Source organism: Lucilia sericata, unplaced genomic scaffold (genome assembly GCF_015586225.1).
Source record: "Lucilia sericata isolate MDLA Ls3-8-SP2 unplaced genomic scaffold, ASM1558622v1 Contig000074F_arrow, whole genome shotgun sequence".
NCBI classification, from domain to species: Eukaryota; Metazoa; Arthropoda; class Insecta; order Diptera; family Calliphoridae; genus Lucilia; species Lucilia sericata.
Genome location: NW_023994108.1, coordinates 558,211 through 578,181, shown reverse-complemented (window position 1 = coordinate 578,181; position 19,971 = coordinate 558,211). Strand labels below are relative to the sequence as shown.

At 31.3% G+C, this 19,971-nt stretch overlaps 1 protein-coding gene and 1 long non-coding RNA gene across 2 annotated transcripts; both read right to left on the bottom strand.

The window, feature by feature from the left end:
• Window positions 1-1,687: 1,687 nt before the first annotated feature.
• On the bottom strand, window positions 1,688-3,659 carry LOC119616487. Its single transcript, XM_037972848.1, has 2 exons — window positions 2,741-3,659; window positions 1,688-2,686 (listed from the first exon to the last, which is right to left on the bottom strand). The coding sequence occupies exons 1-2, from the start codon at window positions 3,326-3,328 to the stop codon at window positions 1,703-1,705; spliced, it is 1,572 nt and encodes a 523-aa protein (XP_037828776.1). The 5' UTR covers window positions 3,329-3,659; the 3' UTR covers window positions 1,688-1,702.
• A 6,252-nt stretch (window positions 3,660-9,911) lies between these two features.
• On the bottom strand, window positions 9,912-12,554 carry LOC119616486. The gene is made up of 3 exons (XR_005232548.1): window positions 11,876-12,554; window positions 11,498-11,804; window positions 9,912-10,143 (listed from the first exon to the last, which is right to left on the bottom strand). It is a non-coding gene; the product is annotated as an uncharacterized LOC119616486 (long non-coding RNA).
• Between the last annotated feature and the right edge of the window lie 7,417 nt (window positions 12,555-19,971).

Sequence of the window (19,971 nt, the reverse complement as noted above, 5' to 3'; positions counted from 1 at the left end):
TGCCTGTTTTGTCTACTTTTCTACTATATGTAGTTTTTATATAATTTGAAATGTCTTCAATTCTTTCTGGCCCTTTTGAAGATATACTCCATAAAACGGAACACAACTCTTCGTACTTTAATGTAATCTTCATTGTAGATTTATTAAATATGGTACTTAAAATCTGAGAAGTTTACTTATATACCAATTCTTGTCATTTCCAATACAGGTATTCCAAAGTAAAAAATTACGAATTGTCTACCTATTAACATTTAGGACTATATTACTATAACCTGTAATTCAGTCATTGATATTTCTTATTAGTGAATGAATCGAAATTATCATTACCTGTACATTTTTACCTACATGATCATAAACGAAACAGAACGAAATGATCTGTCGAAAAAATTTAGGTAAAAAATAGTTATAAATTTTTGAAAATTTAAGCATAATAGGACCTTTCAATTATAAGGATAAGCAAACAAATAGAAAATAGGTAAATATAAGATTTAAATATGTGCTGTCATACTTAATACTAAAATATGAAAAAGATGAAATTAAAGGACACAGGTTTAAATGAACATATTTTTGAATGTAATTGAGATATTGGCTTGAAATTTTTTGTAAAGGGTCGAGAATTTCCATATCTAACTAAAAAATGATATTAAGGGATAAATATGGAGTAAATTGTTGTAGCTATCTGCGATCCTATTAAAATGTTGATATAAATCATAGTTTTAGAAATTAAACAAATATGTAATATATGACAAAATCTTTATTTATGAACAAAACTCAATGAAATTTTCAACGCTTGTTAAATTTGTCATTTCAAATAAGAATATGCAAAAAAAAAATTGAAAAGGTCAAAGGGCATCCCGCAATTCCCAAAAATAGGAATGAAAATCCCAAAAATGGGATTTTTTACTTTTTTGCCCATAGGGTCCACATTTCTTTTAGGGCTGGGAAAATACTTTTGGAGTAAATAGAAAACATATTGAGGTTTCCAAAACTGCTTTCAGTTTTCTGATCCCAGCTTTGGGATTTTAGAACATGTCGCCCAAAGTTGAAGTTTTGATAAAAAATAGGTCATATTCGGAAGGACGCAGTGGCAACATTTTCAAAAAATAGGACAAGTTTTTTACGCCAAAGCGTTCTGCGTAAAGATACCTTTTAGAAAACTATAAAATTGTTATATGTTCTTAATAAAAAATTTATTTTATTAATAAAAGAGTTAAGACACATTTTTGGCAAAAAAACGCCAAAAATCTAAAATTTTTTGAATTATTAAATTAAAAAACGTATATTTTTGGATCTGTAAACGATATTGATCTGAAATTTTTTGTATATTATTGGAAATTTTGTTGTCTAACTAACAAGAAAAAATTGAGTCCATTTGGTCCAAAATTACGCCCGGTATTCAAAAAAAGGCGGACCAAGGTATGGTAAATTTTGTATCACTAAATTTTTAAATGCCTATAACTCGGATATTATAAGAGATAAGTAGTATGTCCAAGCATGTTTTTTCAAGATCTCGTCGAGCGCTTTCACAAAATATAAAAATCTTTGTATTTGGGTGAAAAACAAAAAAATGGCACGAGTTTAAAAATTTTACATGTCGTAGGTACCCTACTTTGAGCCGCCACAGCGCCGTCCCTGGGGCATCTGCAGGGTTCATCTTCAAAACTTAAACTCGAATACTCCTTGGCTACGCTCACGCCAAATTTTATCCCGATCGGATCAGCCGTTTAGAAATGCCAGATTTATTTCCAAAAAATTTCCATTCTGCCCCACTGTGCAACGTCAATATACTACTGTTACTCTCAACATTTACGCTGCTTGCTGATATTCCTACGTTATAAATCCAGTCTGCAAATTCTGTTAAATTTACCTTTTTATTTTTCTTTATCAATTCTGTTTTGTGTGAGCCCCAGTTCAACTGAAAATAAGATGGCATTTTGACAATTAATTCCTGCAATAGTGAAGAGTTATTAAGCTCATCTAATAAACCAGAAGCCTTAATTGTTGTTTCCAAACCCTTAACTTCAACTGCGAAAGAAGTAATTGTGTGTAATTTGTTTGAGTTTACAGCAGGCAGTAATTTTATTTTGTTTTTCAGAGAACTTAATATTTTTTCGGGTTGGCCGTAAAGCAGTTTTAAAGTTGACATAGCGGCTGGTACACAAGTGGGGTGAATTAAAATATGCTGGACAGATAGCAAAGCTTCTCCACGTAATGCTCTTTGTAGCCGAACCAAATTTTCTGCATCTGTTAAGCCACAAATATTGGTGGACCAATTGTATGTTGAGCTAAAGAGTGGCCATTCTTCAGGCAAGCCCGTAAACGTCGGTAAATCTTTTGGCACAGTTTGCCGTGTATTCATTTGTTGGTGTGTGAGGTTATTTGACCTTAAGGTAGACGATGGGTGCATATGAAACGTAGGTTCATTGTAACGAAAATCCATTGGCGGAGCTGATCGTGTTTGTTGATTTGTTGTAGTATAATGAGATGAGTCCATATTTGGACAGGATACATATGGGTGTACGGGAAACGCTGGACCTGTAAAGGGAACATTTGGCTCTGGTTGCACTTGAGTTTGAATTTCAATGTTTGAATTATTATTTAAAATGTCATTTATTCTTTGTCTTGAAGTATATACATTATTTTGAGATGGATTATTAATAAACGTTGAACAGTTCGATGCTGTGTTCTGTATTGATGAATTTACTGTAGAGCTGGGTTGGGCAATTGTTGCAGTACTTACGTTATTGTCATATGTTGGCTGGGTAAATAAAGTTGTGATAGGTAAAGTTGATACTGCAGTTCGTTCGGGATATGCAAAATATGTTGTTTCATTAAAATTTTGTTTTTCAGATCTTGTGTGATGTTCAGTACGATCCTGTTGTTCCTTTAGGCACTCATGTACGGAATTTGATACTGACGGCATATCACCATCGTCTTCATTTGCCTGTACAAGAATTTGGTATTTTTTCCGAATAAATTCTCTTTCAAGATTTGTTTCTTCCTGCAGGCGTTGAAGTTCTAAGGCATGTGTACGGGAATGGGATGCACGTGATGAGTTTGAGGAGCAGGTACGAACGGAACGAGGTGAATCAAATGATATTTGTTGTTGTGTAGAACAGTTCTGGCAAAGCCATGTTCGTTGAGGTTGGCTATTATCTACGTTGGCACATATTAAATGGAATGCTGACTTACATTTATCGCAAAATATGGCGCTATTGTTGTCTGATGATTTTTGACATGTTTTGCAGATGATAGAAGATTCTGTGGTTGGGTTTTGTATTTGGTGAAGGTTTGGTGGTTGACCCTGTAAGGAATATGAAGAATCCATGATATTAGGACTTACGTTATATCGGCCAGATGTTGTTCTTCTAGATTATCCAAAAGGTGATGAAGGGTTGTTTTAACAATTATCAAAAAGAATTTAAAAGTTGTTGTCGCTGTTTTTAAGCTCCTGGCTTCCACTACAGATTGTAAAAACCGAGCTTTTATTGTTTTGAAAAAATAGTTTTTTATTTAAACTTGATATTATTTAACTAAATACTCGGAATTAAAATTCTTTTTGGTGTGTATACCAAGAGCGATTCTTTTGAATAGCTTATTTTTTTACAAAATGGACACCTTTTTCTTATATTTATAGGAGAGACAATTTTATGATTAACCGCGTGGAATTTACAATTACAATATAAAATAATTAGTATAAAAAATTCACTCAACAAATACATATAAAATTTTGACGTTTACAAAAGATGTGTTTAGTAATGTTTAGAATGTGAAGTTAACAATCAAAATACAATAACTGATTATTTAAATAGACAGTGGCGGTAACACTCCAAATTTTGTTGCGTTCACTTTGTGCTTGCTATTTATCGCCATTAGAATAATATTGACCTTTTGCAGTAAATCCATATTAATTCCGGTTATTTCGGAAGTAGTTTCAAAATGTTTGAAAAAACGTCTAGCGGTATTACCATCGTTTGTGCTTCCATATCCTGTGAGTGGTTTATCAATATTTAATCCCATCCGCTTTTTAAATTCCTCTTGAATTCTTCTTTTCTCACTGGCTCTCATTTCCATTAACTCCTTATTGTTATTTGCACTTTTGTTTGCATTTTCCGGTATGCTTCTGTACTTTAAATCATATACTAAATGTAGAAAATGTTCCAGGAATCGTATGCGAGCATGTAGGGGGGATATTCCAAATTGTAATGTTTCCTCATTTATTGACCTTTGCTTGGAAATATTCGAAAATTCTGATTTTTTATCACCACATATGTAGCAGTACCAAGTAGATGATGTTCCTGTAATGGCATTTCCAACTTTCCCATCAATCATTGTAAGTTTTAAATCATAGGACATGTTAAACGAATAATTTTCTATTTCGATTGTTATAGGTTCCAAGTTTTAAATTTTTGCTTCAATACGATTTATCAAATCTTGCGTTGTTGTTTTGGATTCCTTTATATACTCAAAGCTTATTGGCCTACAAAAAGCTTTGGATCCTGGAGTCGAATTCTTCCAAATATCATCGAAACTGGTTGATGGAGACTCGCTGTCAGCATACTTTCGAATTCTTAATGGAACTAGCGATGCCATAAATACACTTTTATACTCGGAAGATGATTCACTTGTGTTGATTTGAAATTTCAAGGAAATCGGTTCAGCCGTTTAGCTGTCTATAAAGCACAAACAAACAAACATACATGCAAACACACATTCATTTTTATATATATAGATGCGACATTAAATACTTATTGGGTATGTGGGCGTGGCAACTCGCCTACTTGAAATTTTAAAATAAAAAGTAGCCTATAGTTCCTTCCAGACATACAGGAAAGTACTGTAAAAATTTCAAGAAAATCCGTCCGGCCATTTTTAAATATATAGATTCATATATTCATAAGGGAGTTGTCACGCCCCCTATCGCTAGTCAGTCCATTTTTGTCTAAAATATTCATATTGATACTAAGGTGGCTTCGACAAAATTTTAGGAGTCTAACTGTTATATATTCTTAGATATAACAATTTAATATTTTTTATATGGGAGGTGACACGCCCACTATAGCCAATCCCATTTTGTTCATATATACGTCAAAGTCAAGAAAATCGATCCAGCCGTTTAGCCGTCTATAGACTTCAAACAAACAAATAAACACACATTCATTTTTATACATATAGACAGTGTGACCAGGTCTCAAAAAATGTTGCGGCTAAATCCCATCCAAAATAATGCTAGAAAAAATGCTAAATTGATTTTAAAATGCCAAAAAAATGCTAAAATCTTGTAAGTGTTTTTATGAACAATTCATATTAATTTGTAACTGAAATTCATTGTAATTCATAACAAGTAAGAAAGTATATTCTGCCGTGGTTGACCATATGAGTATAAAATTTGATTTATTTTTCGTAATAAAGCATTTATGTTGAATTGAACCTTGGTTCCGATATATTTAAACTAATTTTCTGAGAAAGGCTTTATACATTTGTATATGTATGGGGGCTAGGTAAAATAAAGGACGGACTTTAACCATTTTTAAAAGGTTTTGTCATTGGATCAATAAAGCATACGTGCTTATTGTTTTGAAAATTTCAACCTCTACCAGACGGTCAGACTTACATGGCATAATCGATTCAGAAAATGATTCTTAACCGATTAGTATACTCAAACGTAGTATAGTGGAGTAGGGCAAAAAATTAAGTTCAGTGGTATTAAGATAAACAGAAATGCTAAAAATTATTTCAAAATTTTTGTAAATTTAGCAATATGTAATGTCTCTAACTTTAAAATATTTCTGAATGCAAAAATTACATTAAAACTCTATTAATTACACTAGTTGCTCATGGTATAAAACCTATATGTGTTTTCGGAAGGAAAAGTATAATATTTCTAGTTTTACTTTTTTTATATAAACAATTTTATTTGTCTTCCTCAAAACACTTTAAAAATGGTTTTCATGTCACAAAAATATTGAAAATTCCGTTGAAATAATTTTAAATCTCGGTGAATAGATGTCAGGTTTATAACTCATACTTCCAAGATTTTTTCGGAAAAATATATATGAGAATGTATGAAATGAATTGAGAGATATATTCAAATCCGTAAGTTTGTAATTCTGGAATAAATTGTCAATAATATTTTCGAAATTTATGTATTTTTTTTTTAATTAAAAAAAAACGTGACAACAAAATTACTAAAAATTTGGTAAAAATAAAAAGAACAGAAAGTAGGATGAGAAAGTCTTAATTATATATTATTGATTTTTTTCAATACTTATTTTCAACAAATTAACAAGAACTCCTGAAGGATGATAAAAATTAAAACCTCTTTATTTCGTATAGTGTGACGGTCACCTTGTTTTAAGGAACATTACCTGACTAGGAATAGCACCTTTCAGTACCACATACCCACATCGCTGGTTGTTTATCATCACAATACTGCCTTCAAAGGGAAAAAGAACGAGTTATCGTGATGAACTCTCCGTACTCCATCCATTCTTTCATGGAGAGCACTCCGAATAGGTCATTTTTTACTGACGGTTTTCTGATTTAAAAAAAAAAATCTCCTTATTTAAATTCTTTATTAAAATTCTAAACTTCACGACAAAAATTTGAGAAATGTAGTTTGTTTATTTGTTTGTTTTGTTTTGGTCCCTTCTTTCCCATTTTTTTTGGTTTGCTCTTGACCTAACTTTTTAGTACAACGCCAAACGTCATTCATTAGCATGATCATGACATATAGGGGGCAGTAGGGTTCAGGTCATTCACAGTAATATACACTACGAAAAGAACATAGAATGACCTTACAGTGCTCTTGGATAGACGAAAAGAACATAAAAAAACCCGAAGATTATTGATTTTGACGATCATCGATACTTTATGATCACGTTTGTATCGATCATTGATTAAATGGAAGTTAGAGTGTAAAGTCTATGCAAAATTGTGTAATTTGAAGTTTTGCTTTAATCAAATAGATAGTGGGAAAATTTCAAATCCGTTGGAGAAAATTATTTTAAATAGATTAAATTAACCGATTCAAACCGTTGACAAGACATTCAAAGGTAAGAACGATTTCTTAAAATTTTTTTTTTTGTAAATACACATCGTTACTAATATGACGACAAATTAGTAACGACATTATGCAATATGATAATACATTACATGAACATAAATATTCATATAATTGTAAAACATGTTCTGTATTGTTAGTGTTGTATAAAATCATTAATGATAATGATTAAGAATATCAATGGTAATTTAGTTTTGTTTGTTTGCAAAAAAAAAAAAAACCAGATCACAGAGTCATCTAGGTCTGAAAATTTAAACGAATTAAACTTAGTGGAGACAACAACAACTGTTCACCGGTTCGGTGTAAGTCCGCCTTAAGAGGGAGAAATCAGAAAAACCACTATTTTTGAAGCCCAGACAGAAACCAGAGGTAGAACAGGGTAGTCCCAAACCACTAACCTCGATTTTAAACTGTGGAACAGAATTTGAGATACAACGGTTAAAGAAAAGCAAAACTTCCAGGGTAAGCCCTAAAATTGTAGTATAAGTCGAACCATAACTTGACATTTCATGACCTATTCGACCTCTGAAGGTCGTGGTGGACACATAGGGTCACCTTCAGAAAAAAAAACGTGTTCAAAGTCATCGTGGTATGTTGTGTACTAGCGTATATGTCGTTATATGACAGTATATGATTTAAGGAAATCAAAAGAATACAAAATCGTTCCAAAAAAAAAAAAAAAAAAAAATCTTTTACACAAAATTTTTTTTTTTTGAAACGAGAAAAGAATATTATAATTCAAATTTGTGTTGTAAGCTGTATTGTAATTCATAGTCCTTCTTTTAATTCAAAATCCATTATTTTTTTTCAAAATAATTAAGACATATAAATTTGAATAAATTAATAATATGTATACATATTTTTTTTTATATTATACATTAATTAAAATTGTTAATATCCGATCTGTTCAATAACAAAAAGTTATTTACAATAAACAAGAAAAACATTCATACAAATATATTCTATATTTGGGTGAGCAAACAGAAAAATAAAAAAAAAATAAAACAATTTGGTATAATTCATAATAATTCATTTTGTTATTGAACAGACTTATATATTATATACCCCAAAAAAAATATCACTAATTTGTTAAAACAAACTTAAAACCATTTAATAGTTTGATTCTGACAGTTAATTGATCAAATTTACAAATTATTCCATAATTTGATCCATTAATTGTTCTCAAACATATAGGATAATAATAAGAATAATTTAATATTTCGATTTAACAATTAATTTAATTTCTTAATTTATCGGATTTCTTACAATGCTCTTAAGAGAAATATAAACCTAAATAATATTCTAAATAAACGTTTATTTAAAATAATTTTTTTTGAAATAAATTAATGAATTATATAAATAAATAAATAAATAAATAAATAAATAAATAAATAAATGAATAAATAAATAAATTAATAAATTGATCAATTAATTAAATAAATAAATAAAGTAAAGAAATAAATAACCATAAAAACAACTATATAAATAAGTAAATGAGTTAATGAATAAATCCGATACAAAATCCTGTCATGAACATTTAAATGATATAGTAAAAGAAAATATATGTAATAATAGATAATATATATGTAGATACTTAAAAAAAAAAGAACTTATGCAAACTATAGTCTATATTTTGTTTAGTTTATACATATTGACATACCTATATCATAAAATTATTAGACTCATGTTAAATCTTCACTATCTAGCCTTTAAATTATAATTTTTCTTTTAAATTTGTATATATTATTTGTTATTATTGTTATTGTTTGATTATTTGATAATTGTTATTTTTCTATAGCATTGCTTCCGTATGAAACTAATTGTTTAAGATAATTTCTATTAATAAAAAAAAATATGTTTACTTTTAAGATTAAAATTTGAAACGTTTTGCATATAAGTGTTCATAAGAATGCAAGGCTGAAGAAGAGAAAGGTAATGGTGTGAGTCATGGCGAATGGTAAGTTTTACTTAGGGGTTCCTACGAATTCAAACACGGGTACATAGGGACCATGGATGGCTATAATAATGCCATATCAGGGGTGGGCATCCCGGGAAGGTAACTCCAACCGTACCTTCAGTGATTCCTGATACAATTAACCACCGAATTAATCCACCTGCTACTGTCAAAACGTCCGTTCGTCTAATATATACGGTAAACCATTACATTGTGTCCCAGTTGTTATGTTAAGTGTTAATTTTAGGATATTTGGGAATCTTAGAAGGCACGAGAAAATTTAAATGTCGACAAACTGGGTGGGAAAGAACCGACCCCAATCCGACGAGCTAATGCCGTGCAACCACCAGCGTGCCAGTTCCACCCCCAGTCAAAGGTTTGTCATATTTATGGCGCCCAACGTATGAGCATTTTTCAAAATGCCATACAAAGTTTCAATAAGGTAATGGTTATACAACAAACGCATGTCCCGGAAGGAGTTATAAAACAACATACCATGCCTGAGTCGCGGCGTTTGTTTTGTAATCATAACAGTATTGGAGAACCAATCATTTTGAATCAAAGTGTTTCGTTGAAGTATGTCATAAACCGTCATGACTAAAACGTCTTAAGTTTATTAGCGACTCTAACGAACACACGGCGAGGAAATTTGATTAGTTCAAATTTTGTTATATTTCATTGACTCCATTATACATTCGAATCGAAACGTTTCTGAAAATAAAGTAAGTCATAGGCCAAACGACAATAACGTCTCGAGCTTATTAGCGACTTTAACAGACTCGTTGCGATGAGTTTTCTATAAGTAGTCCATAATAGTATTGTCCAGTATAGATACATTTCGTCCGCATTTTTTTGACAGTAGTAGATAGGAAATAGAGTCCAATTACGAAAAAAAAAAAAAACATACATTTTCATTACTCTAACAGGGGTAAAATTTTATTTAACTTTCTTAAGGAAAATTATTTAAAGATTTAAAGATGTTTCTGCAAATACGGAACATTTTCTTAATTTCGTGAATTTAGGGAAAATAATGTAAAATGTTTAGAATTTGGGATAGAAACATCATCAGGATCACCAATCAGCAGTAAACTACCAGCCAAACTTGATGATTCACACCAGCCAACATCTGAAAGAACAAAAAAGTTAATATATTAATTAACTAACAGCAATTTACTTTGCTTAAAACTAAAAAAAAAAAAAAAAATAACAAAACTAAAACTTAAAATAACAACTAATAAGATAGAACATTTCAGGTATTATATTGTAGATTTGTACAGTGTGTAAAATATTGTTTCCTTGTTATAATTTAAAAGAAAATAATTACTAAATCTAGTACACACGACCGAACCGATCAACTCACAATACAGTTGTTAAAAGGGAAAATCGTTCCTTTATTTTTATATAACTATTTTTTACTTAATCATTTATTTTAATTAGTCATTCTAAATTACTCTCGTACATTATTTTATGCTTAAGTTTATTATTATTATTTTTTTTTGATTCACGCTTGTGTCTTGAGTCTTTTCTTTTGCTTAGTGTTTCCTCTTAGGAGAAGATTTATATTACATTTTTATCGTTAAATTAGCTTATTTTGATTAAACAAAAACTATAAATAGTTTAGATTCCCTAATAGGATTGTTAAATTAGTTTGTTTTAGAGGAAAAGAGAAAACTCATTTTCGTTATACTAGTTCTTATTTAAACAATCATGGAACAGGAAAGAGCACTAAGATCTAAGGCCAAACCTAAAACTAACCCTCCCCCAAACAGAACTGTAACAACAACAACAACAACAGCTACTACTGCTACAATTACAACAAAAGAAGCAAGTACGTAACATTTAGAGAGGGGCAAGAAATCTTTAGAAAAAACTTTATACAGAGCAATTTTGCAAAAGGCATAAATGCGAAACTGTGTAAGCCCTGGTTAAAGTGTAGGATAAGAAGAAAATTGGGATCTAATCAATATGAAGTTGAGAATTTAAACGGTCAATTAATCGGTATTATGCATGCCCAACATCTCAAGCAATAGTTTTACATGCCAAAACTGTCCTTAGAGAATATAGGAAACGAAAAATAAGATTTGATCACATGACCAAAATACCTACAGACAACAGGATTTTAGGTGAAGTATAAGTAAAGATAGGTTTGAAAGAAGGATTACTAAACATTTAGTATGGAACATATACAGTTTAAAATTTCTTCATTTTGATGGATTGGTTTAGATCTCAAAAATAAAGATTTTCGAATCTATCTTCTAACACTACGTATCAAGGCTTTTCTTTATAATATGAATAATCATGTTCAGTTAGCATTTGGTTGACTTAGTTGCAAAATTCAAAAACAGATATTTGCATAGTAAATCAATTAATTTTAGAATAATCCAAGGCGTTTGAATCGATTAGAATCGGCACTTAGTAGACGAATAGGTAAATCGTAGTATCTTAAATCGAAAGAAAGACAAATGGAAAATTTTACTCACCATCTTATGACACAGTTATCAGCACTAATCCGAAACAAACTTTAGAACCCAAGGCGATTACACGAAACATTCCTAATTGTATACAGGACCTAGTAACTATTCAAATCTGCCACGTTTTTTTTGAAAAAAGATTTACCTGGAGGGAAAATTAAAATGTTTAGCATTTAATGAATGGACAAGGGAACGGTATATGACAATAGGAATATATAACTAATTATACTTAATGCCATAGTGATACGGTAAAGAACTTAGTGTGTCTCATATAGGGGAAGTTGTAGAAATGTTAACATCGGAGGAATAATAGAACCTGTGTGAATACAAATTACATTTAATGGTTGTAGAGAAAAAGATGAATGACTTCACACTATTTAAACTTACCTGGAATATTAACAAGGCCCTAAATTTTACAGCAACACAAAACGTACCTAGATATTCACAACGTGCCCGGCTGCGCAGTTCCCAGTTTTTGTTGCTACACAGGTTGCGCAACAAACACTGGCTTTGTGACGGTCACCTTGTTTTAAGGAACATTACCTGACTAGGAATAGCACCTTTCAGTACCACATACCCACATCGCTGGTTGTTTATCATCACAATACTGCCTTCAAAGGGAAAAAGAACGAGTTATCGTGATGAACTCTCCGTACTCCATCCATTCTTTCATGGAGAGCACTCCGAATAGGTCATTTTTTACTGACGGTTTTCTGATTTAAAAAAAAAAAAATCTCCTTATTTAAATTCTTTATTAAAATTCTAAACTTCACGACAAAAATTTGAGAAATGTAGTTTGTTTATTTGTTTGTTTTGTTTTGGTCCCTTCTTTCCCATTTTTTTTGGTTTGCTCTTGACCTAACTTTTTAGTACAACGCCAAACGTCATTCATTAGCATGATCATGACATATAGGGGGCAGTAGGGTTCAGGTCATTCACAGTAATATACACTACGAAAAGAACATAGAATGACCTTACAGTGCTCTTGGATAGACGAAAAGAACATAAAAAAACCCGAAGATTATTGATTTTGACGATCATCGATACTTTATGATCACGTTTGTATCGATCATTGATTAAATGGAAGTTAGAGTGTAAAGTCTATGCAAAATTGTGTAATTTGAAGTTTTGCTTTAATCAAATAGATAGTGGGAAAATTTCAAATCCGTTGGAGAAAATTATTTTAAATAGATTAAATTAACCGATTCAAACCGTTGACAAGACATTCAAAGGTAAGAACGATTTCTTAAAATTTTTTTTTTTGTAAATACACATCGTTACTAATATGACGACAAATTAGTAACGACATTATGCAATATGATAATACATTACATGAACATAAATATTCATATAATTGTAAAACATGTTCTGTATTGTTAGTGTTGTATAAAATCATTAATGATAATGATTAGGAATATCAATGGTAATTTAGTTTTGTTTGTTTGCAAAAAAAAAAAAAAAACCAGATCACAGAGTCATCTAGGTCTGAAAATTTAAACGAATTAAACTTAGTGGAGACAACAACAACTGTTCACCGGTTCGGTGTAAGTCCGCCTTAAGAGGGAGAAATCAGAAAAACCACTATTTTTGAAGCCCAGACAGAAACCAGAGGTAGAACAGGGTAGTCCCAAACCACTAACCTCGATTTTAAACTGTGGAACAGAATTTGAGATACAACGGTTAAAGAAAAGCAAAACTTCCAGGGTAAGCCCTAAAATTGTAGTATAAGTCGAACCATAACTTGACATTTCATGACCTATTCGACCTCTGAAGGTCGTGGTGGACACATAGGGTCACCTTCAGAAAAAAAAACGTGTTCAAAGTCATTGTGGTATGTTGTGTACTAGCGTATATGTCGTTATATGACAGTATATGATTTAAGGAAATCAAAAGAATACAAAATCGTTCCAAAAAAAAAAAAAAAAAAAATCTTTTACACAAAATTTTTTTTTTTGAAACGAGAAAAGAATATTATAATTCAAATTTGTGTTGTAAGCTGTATTGTAATTCATAGTCCTTCTTTTAATTCAAAATCCATTATTTTTTTTCAAAATAATTAAGACATATAAATTTGAATAAATTAATAATATGTATACATATTTTTTTTTATATTATACATTAATTAAAATTGTTAATATCCGATCTGTTCAATAACAAAAAGTTATTTACAATAAACAAGAAAAACATTCATACAAATATATTCTATATTTGGGTGAGCAAACAGAAAAATAAAAAAAAAATAAAACAATTTGGTATAATTCATAATAATTCATTTTGTTATTGAACAGACTTATATATTATATACCCCAAAAAAAATATCACTAATTTGTTAAAACAAACTTAAAACCATTTAATAGTTTGATTCTGACAGTTAATTGATCAAATTTACAAATTATTCCATAATTTGATCCATTAATTGTTCTCAAACATATAGGATAATAATAAGAATAATTTAATATTTCGATTTAACAATTAATTTAATTTCTTAATTTATCGGATTTCTTACAATGCTCTTAAGAGAAATATAAACCTAAATAATATTCTAAATAAACGTTTATTTAAAATAATTTTTTTTGAAATAAATTAATGAATTATATAAATAAATAAATAAATAAATAAATAAATAAATAAATGAATAAATAAATAAATTAATAAATTGATCAATTAATTAAATAAATAAATAAAGTAAAGAAATAAATAACCATAAAAACAACTATATAAATAAGTAAATGAGTTAATGAATAAATCCGATACAAAATCCTGTCATGAACATTTAAATGATATAGTAAAAGAAAATATATGTAATAATAGATAATATATATGTAGATACTTAAAAAAAAAAAAAAAGAACTTATGCAAACTATAGTCTATATTTTGTTTAGTTTATACATATTCACATACCTATATCATAAAATTATTAGACTCATGTTAAATCTTCACTATCTAGCCTTTAAATTATAATTTTTCTTTTAAATTTGTATATATTATTTGTTATTATTGTTATTGTTTGATTATTTGATAATTGTTATTTTTCTATAGCATTGCTTCCGTATGAAACTAATTGTTTAAGATAATTTCTATTAATAAAAAAAATATGTTTACTTTTAAGATTAAAATTTGAAACGTTTTGCATATAAGTGTTCATAAGAATGCAAGGCTGAAGAAGAGAAAGGTAATGGTGTGAGTCATGGCGAATGGTAAGTTTTACTTAGGGGTTCCTACGAATTCAAACACGGGTACATAGGGACCATGGATGGCTAAAATAATGCCATATCAGGGGTGGGCATCCCGGGAAGGTAACTCCAACCGTACCTTCAGTGATTCCTGATACAATTAACCACCGAATTAATCCACCTGCTACTGTCAAAACGTCCGTTCGTCTAATATATACGGTAAACCATTACATTGTGTCCCAGTTGTTATGTTAAGTGTTAATTTTAGGATATTTGGGAATCTTAGAAGGCACGAGAAAATTTAAATGTCGACAAACTGGGTGGGAAAGAACCGACCCCAATCCGACGAGCTAATGCCGTGCAACCACCAGCGTGCCAGTTCCACCCCCAGTCAAAGGTTTGTCACAATAGGAAAAAATAAAATTTGTTAATTAACTGTCATACATAGCCTTTTCCAAAATTATATGTTTCATTCCATGAGCAAACAAAAAGTATTAGTTTGTAAAATAGCGTACTGAACGTATTTGTAAAAATATATGAAATCTCTTGAATTATTTCTATCACCTCGAATTTTAAAAAGCTTTGGGTTCCAGAAAAATATTTTAGAATACAACATTTTAAAGTATTCACTTGTATTGGCGTAATTTTAAGTTATTTATCTTCATGAATCTTTTTGCATTATTTTGAATTACAGTGTAAATTGTTACGTTTCTCATATTTCTTGTTGCTTGTGTTTGGGTAGACATTTAATTCTGATTTTTTCCGGTTAAACCTATTTCCAATATAAATCTTTTTTGCAAAAATTTGTCTTTTTTTGTTTATATACTAAAATTGCAAAAAAAAAAGCTTAAAATGCTAAAAATATTTTATAAAAATGCTAAATAAAATGCCAAATTAAAATTTTACAGCTAAATCAAAATAAAAAATGCTAAATCTAGCTGCAAAAATGCCAAAATGGTCACACTGCATATAGATAAAGAAGGAAAATTAATGCATTAATTTTATTACTTATTATTTAATGTTAATGTAAAATTAATGCATTAAATTCAAAAATATTTAATGTTAATGCAAATTTAATGCATTAAATGTACCCATGTTAATGTTAATGCAATAAACTTTCATTAACATAAATTTTTTTTAATGTTGAAAAAATTGTTAATGCATTAACATATTTAATGCACTTATCCCAGGTCTGTCTAATAGTTTGTATTGCTAGTCCGCCAATTTATTACCCAAATATTCACATTTATCTCTAATAGTTTCTGAGATATACAAATTTTTGCATTTAATTCATATGGGAGGTACCAAGCCCCCCTAAAGAATGTCCGCCCGTTTTTCCCCACATGTTCACACGGATTTTAAAGTTCTTCCTGCAAAATTTGAAAATTCTAGCTCTAATTGTTTCTCAGATAAACAAATTTTTTTATTTAATTCATATGGGAGGTGCGTCGCCCCCTATTGCTAGTCCGCCTATTTTTTGTCCTAAATATTCATGTTGTTAATAAAGAAAATAAATTTGAGAACTCTAACTGTTATATTTTCTCAGATATACTAATTTACCTCCTCTCATATTTATTATATGGGAGGTGTCACGCCCACTATAGATAGGCCGCCCATTTTTTCCACACATGTTCATATGGATGTCAAAGTTGTCCATACAAAATCTGAGGACTCTAGCTGTTGCAGTTTCTGAGATATGCAACTTTTAATTATTATTTTGAATGTAGGCGTGGCACCTCGCCCACTTAAAATTTCTAAATAAAAAGTAGCCTATAGTTCCTTCCAGACATACAGGAAGGCACTGTGAAAATTTCAAGAAAATCGGTCCAGCAGTTTAGCCGTCTATAGACTTCAAACAAACAAACAAACCCACAAACAAATAAACACACATTCATTTTTATATATATAGATATATTTATTTAAATATTTTATAAACGAATTAATATCTTAATTTTTTAAATATTTGTTAAATTACAAATTGTGTTAATTTTTTGAGTAGTTATTTTATTATCTTACAAAAAAACATTACTAAAATGCTTTAAATTACATTTTTGTTTACCATTAGCTGTAAGTTTTAGACATATATGTAGTCATTTATTTTTTATTAAAGAAATATTTTCATTTTAATAAGCTAACATTTTAAAAAATCAATTACTTTCGAATAAAATATAAAAAAAAATAAATCATTGGGAGTGGCAACGCTTAACATGTGTGATAGTAATCGCACACGATCTTTATGCTCTGAAAGCAGAATAGAAATAAAGCAACTACCAAAATTACGAAAGTGTGACGAAAGCAAAGCAAACAATAAATTAGAATATTTAAAAATAGGTTAGGTTGATAGGAGGATGTATACTACATCAAATACGAAGAAATACACCTAGGCCACTACCAGGCCTATTGTGCGCTCCTTATCATGAAAAAAATTCACTGAATGAATTATTTTTCAGTGTTCAGAAACTCAGTATCCTGAAAGCAATTCCTAAGAATCTTCCAATCAGTGTTAGTCATGAATGTTATTTCCGGAATAACATCACTTCCAAGATACTTGGATCTAACTTCGACGAATGCCTGGCAAAGGCAAAGAAAGTGCTCCAGAATTTCACTGTCCTCTCCACATGCTCTACATTCGTCTGAATCCGCGCGTCCAATTTTGCAGAGATGTGGTCGTAATCCTGTGTGTCCACTCAGAATACGTTCCATCATACTAACTTCAGACTTGCTCATTTTGAGGAGATTTTTCGTCTTGCTCTCATCACGGTCACACCATAGAATCTTCGTGGTTCTACACTCTGTTTCATTATTCCAAGAGGCCTTATGGGATTCTCTCACCCATATTTTTAGTTCAGCTTTTGTTGCGTCGAATGGTTTTGCGTTTGTCAGGTTAACTGCTTCTAGCTCTCTTCCTTCCCTCTTCCTCTCTTCCCTTTAAAGGTATTACATTCGCCCTTTCGTTGCCGACTACTGGTACCCATATGATGTAAACCTTACCTCTGGGAGAGTGTTCAGTTAAAGCTTTCTTACAATACAATACGGTCTTAGATTTAGTTCTGTCACCTGATATCGCATTCCGTTATTGCTCTTACTTCTGCCTGGAAGCTTGTGTTATGATTTGGTAAACGATGATATATTTGAGTTTCTGGGTCTTCAATATAGAAGCCCAACCCCACTTTGTCCCCTAATTTAGAGCCATCCGTGTAACAACGGATTCCTACTGGTATTTGCTCTAATGTTCCGCTTGACCAAGACATTCTATCTGGGATCAGCGTTTCAAAGTTTCCGACATATTATGTGTCTGCTCTACGAGCAGGCACGTCCGATGATTATGTACAACTTTCCAATGTGTCCAGTATACATTGATGACGTGTCCTATAACCGCTTTTGGCTAGTTCGCCTAAAGTAAAGAGCCGTTCGGCTGTAAGCACCGCCTCATATCTTAATTATGTTTCAATGGGTGGAATATCTAGCAACGTTTCCAGAGCCTTGGTTGAAGTAGTACACATGGCACCACTTATACCCAAGCAGCATGTACGCTGAACTCCCTGTAGTAGTTTGATATTGCACTTTTTGTCTAAAGCAGTCCACCAGATTATTGAAGCATAAGCTAGAATTGGTCTAATTACACTTTTATAAAGCCAATTTGTCATAGTAGGACTATGACCTCATTTCATGCCTATAATTCTCCTACATATCGCCCAGCACCGATGTGCCTTGTTGATCCTATCCTCTATGTGGTGTCTCCATTTTAATTTCCGGTCGAGGATTACACCTAAGACTTAACTTTGTCTGTCACTGGTAACTTCTTGCCCAGGAAGCAAGGTTCAGTATACGTAGAAATTTGTGTCTTTCTTGTGAAAAGACTGATTTCCGTTTTTGCCGGGTTGACATTGAGGCCTCTCGGTTGAGCACAGCTCAAGGCCGTATTCAGAGCCTCCTCAGCTCTTCTACACAAGTAATTTGGATCCTTTCCCTTCAAAAATATTACGACATCGTCTTCATAGCAGACAGGTCTAAGTCCTTTCTCGGTTAGGGTCCTTAGGAGGCTATTAATCGAGGTAACCCAAAGTAATGGTATGTTTCCACTGGATTGAAATCTGCTAGATTTGCGTAAACCTCTTCATTGTGTTTCCACTGAACTTACTCGTTTTTGATATTCGAATTTTCGAACAAATTCTGTCACTTTATTTTTTCATATCCACAATAAAGTTAATTTTATTTTAAATTATATATTAAAAATAAAAAATTACAGTTTAAACGAATAAATTTATTTATTAAATGCCACTTTTTCGATGAAAACATTCAATTTGAATGGATAGCCCAAAGATAGATAGCCCTAGACACATCGCAGTGTTGCATAAGCAAATCTTGTTCGAAAAAATACATTTTCGACATGTTTGAAATCAAATCTAGTAGATTAACTAGATTTGGATGTGTCAAAAATGTATAGGAAATCTATATGATTTCAACTAGTTTTGCCCAAGTCAACTGGATTTGCTCAAAAAGCCTCAGTGGAAACATGGCATAAAGGTGACAAAATGCCACCCTGTGGTATACCGCGAAATACCTTTTTCCTGATAGTTATATCGTACATCTCGCAGCTTATCCATCTGTTCCTTAGCATGTGGTTGATCCGGTTACGGAGAATCCGGTCAACATAAAACTGATCTAGGGATTGGATAAGAGTATCAGTGTGCACGTAATTGAAGGCCCCTTCGATGTCAATGCATACCGCCAGTGCATATAGTTTGCTATCAAAGGATGCACCTATGTAGTGGACAACTTCGTTTAAAGCGGTCCCTTTACATAAGCATGCTGCTTAAATTTTAGGTCTTTGTCGGGTATACTGCTTTCAAACATACTATCAACTATCCGTTCCACGGTTTTAAGTAAGAAGGACGTAAGACTTATCGATCAATAAGACTTAGGTGTCCCAGGTTTAGGTATAAATATTACCCTTGCATCCTACCATTTAATGGGGGTATATGTGAATTTCAAGCATGCAGTGAATATCTGAGACAGATGTACGGAAACCAGTCGCGCCTCCATCTGTAAGAGTGCCGGGAAAATGCCATCCGGCCCTGCAGCTTTATAGGGAGCGAATCTCTTGATTGTCCCTTTAACCATATCAATATCGGTTCATCTATGTTATTCGATATACCGGGTGGAAAATGAGAATCCATTAGGAGTTTCATTGTCTCCTCCATATCCTCCAGCCTCCTTCCTGTATCATCGATTTGGTTGGACATGAGTTCTGGATAGGAATTTTTTATCTTCGATACGTCATTTACGCTGTCTACCTGTTCACAGAAG